Source organism: Sinocyclocheilus grahami, unplaced genomic scaffold (assembly GCF_001515645.1).
Source record: "Sinocyclocheilus grahami isolate Dianchi unplaced genomic scaffold, SAMN03320097.WGS_v1.1 scaffold599.1, whole genome shotgun sequence".
In the NCBI taxonomy this organism is placed as follows: Eukaryota; Metazoa; Chordata; class Actinopteri; order Cypriniformes; family Cyprinidae; genus Sinocyclocheilus; species Sinocyclocheilus grahami.
The window spans coordinates 788,334-789,796 of NW_015505778.1; the positions used below are offsets into that span (position 1 = coordinate 788,334).

Here is a 1,463-nt window from a genome sequence, read left to right on the forward strand (position 1 = left end):
TTAATTTATACAGTCAAATATGCAATGCTGTTTTACATTTCATTACTTTATAAAATTTCTGTACCTGAAAACTAACGTTAGACCTACCTAAAAAAAATTTTTTATTTGTATCTTTACTCTATTGTATTTATTTGTGCTGTTGCTTGTAGTTAGATAGATTATTCTAATTTTATTTATTTTTATTTGACAGTATAGTTTTTGCCTAAACATAGCACATGCTGAACCGTACCGAAACCGTGATACAAACCGAACCGTGAGTAAGTTGAACCGTTCCACCCCTAATATACTGTATACATATATATATAAAATTAATGTATGTGTATATATATATATATATATATATATATAAATAAAAGCAAATTCTAATTATTAATAAATTAATAAAACTATATTCTATATAAAAATAATATATGTATAAAATTAATGTGTATGTGTGTATATATATATATATATATATATATATATAAAATATAAAAATAAAAAAGCTAATTCTAATTATTAATAAATTCTATAATAGTATATAAACAATCCTAAAATAATTTTTTTAGGTCTATTTTTTTTTTACATTAGTCTTTGTCTTTTTGTACAGCTGCAGTTTTTGAGCTCTAAAAACACTCACTCTCTCATCTCTGTTGTTTGCCCGTTTAATTACATGCCATTTTTAAAGTCATTATCCTGATTGCTGTATGCAAATGACTGTAGTGTGACTGGCATAGCAGGACCTGAAAGTCCCCAATGTTTTCTTCCTGGAGACAAAGCAGATGCTTTCATTTCAATTATTTGTATCCCTTTTCCCTCACACAACCCTCCCAGAATGACATATTATTGATGAAATGATGAACTACCACTCTCAGCTTTCTCCTTGACCATAACGGTGACCTCTCCCGAGCGCCGCGCCTCCTCATTGGACTTCTGGGGGAAAGTGAGGGGGCGCAGACATGGGAAGGAGTCCGATCCGACCCCAGTGGTCCCCGGCTGGTATGTAACAGGGCACGGGGTCTGGCAGCTCATCGGCTCCTCGTCTTGGGTACAAACCAGAGAGCCCAATGATGCCTGGTGGTACTTGGTTTCCATAGAGACGGTGGAGGGTGCGAATGTGGCCAGTGTAGCGTTGATGTTCATACGGTGTCCCGTGTGGCTAAAAACAGGAGAAAAATAGTGAGATTTATGTGCACAGGAGATGAATCTCATTACCATCAGCCGTGAGCGCACAGAAACGCATGATGAGATGCAAACTCACACTCCAGAACATGGTGTCATTGGCATACACATCATATCCCTCACACTTCAGCATCCCAGAGCTATATTTTCACACAAAACCACTCATCTGCTTTGTTAGAAGATAATTTTTTTCATAGCAATGGTTTGTTCTTTAATGCACGTGCTTGTTTATTTTAACCATGTAGGTCATGAAACTACGGTGGCCGAGAAGTGCAAAACAAATCACAATTCTGAAAACAAAA

General features: G+C 35.5%; 1 protein-coding gene across 1 annotated transcript in view; it reads right to left on the reverse strand.

The window, feature by feature from the left end:
• LOC107557346 (proline-rich transmembrane protein 2-like) overlaps positions 1-1,463 on the reverse strand; it is an 8,723-nt gene that overhangs the window by 6,039 nt on the left and 1,221 nt on the right. The window contains exon 2 of the mRNA XM_016240732.1: positions 846-1,138. Coding sequence (XP_016096218.1) covers positions 846-1,122 — 277 coding nt within the window. The 5' untranslated portion in view covers positions 1,123-1,138. The remainder of the gene's footprint in view (positions 1-845; positions 1,139-1,463) is intronic.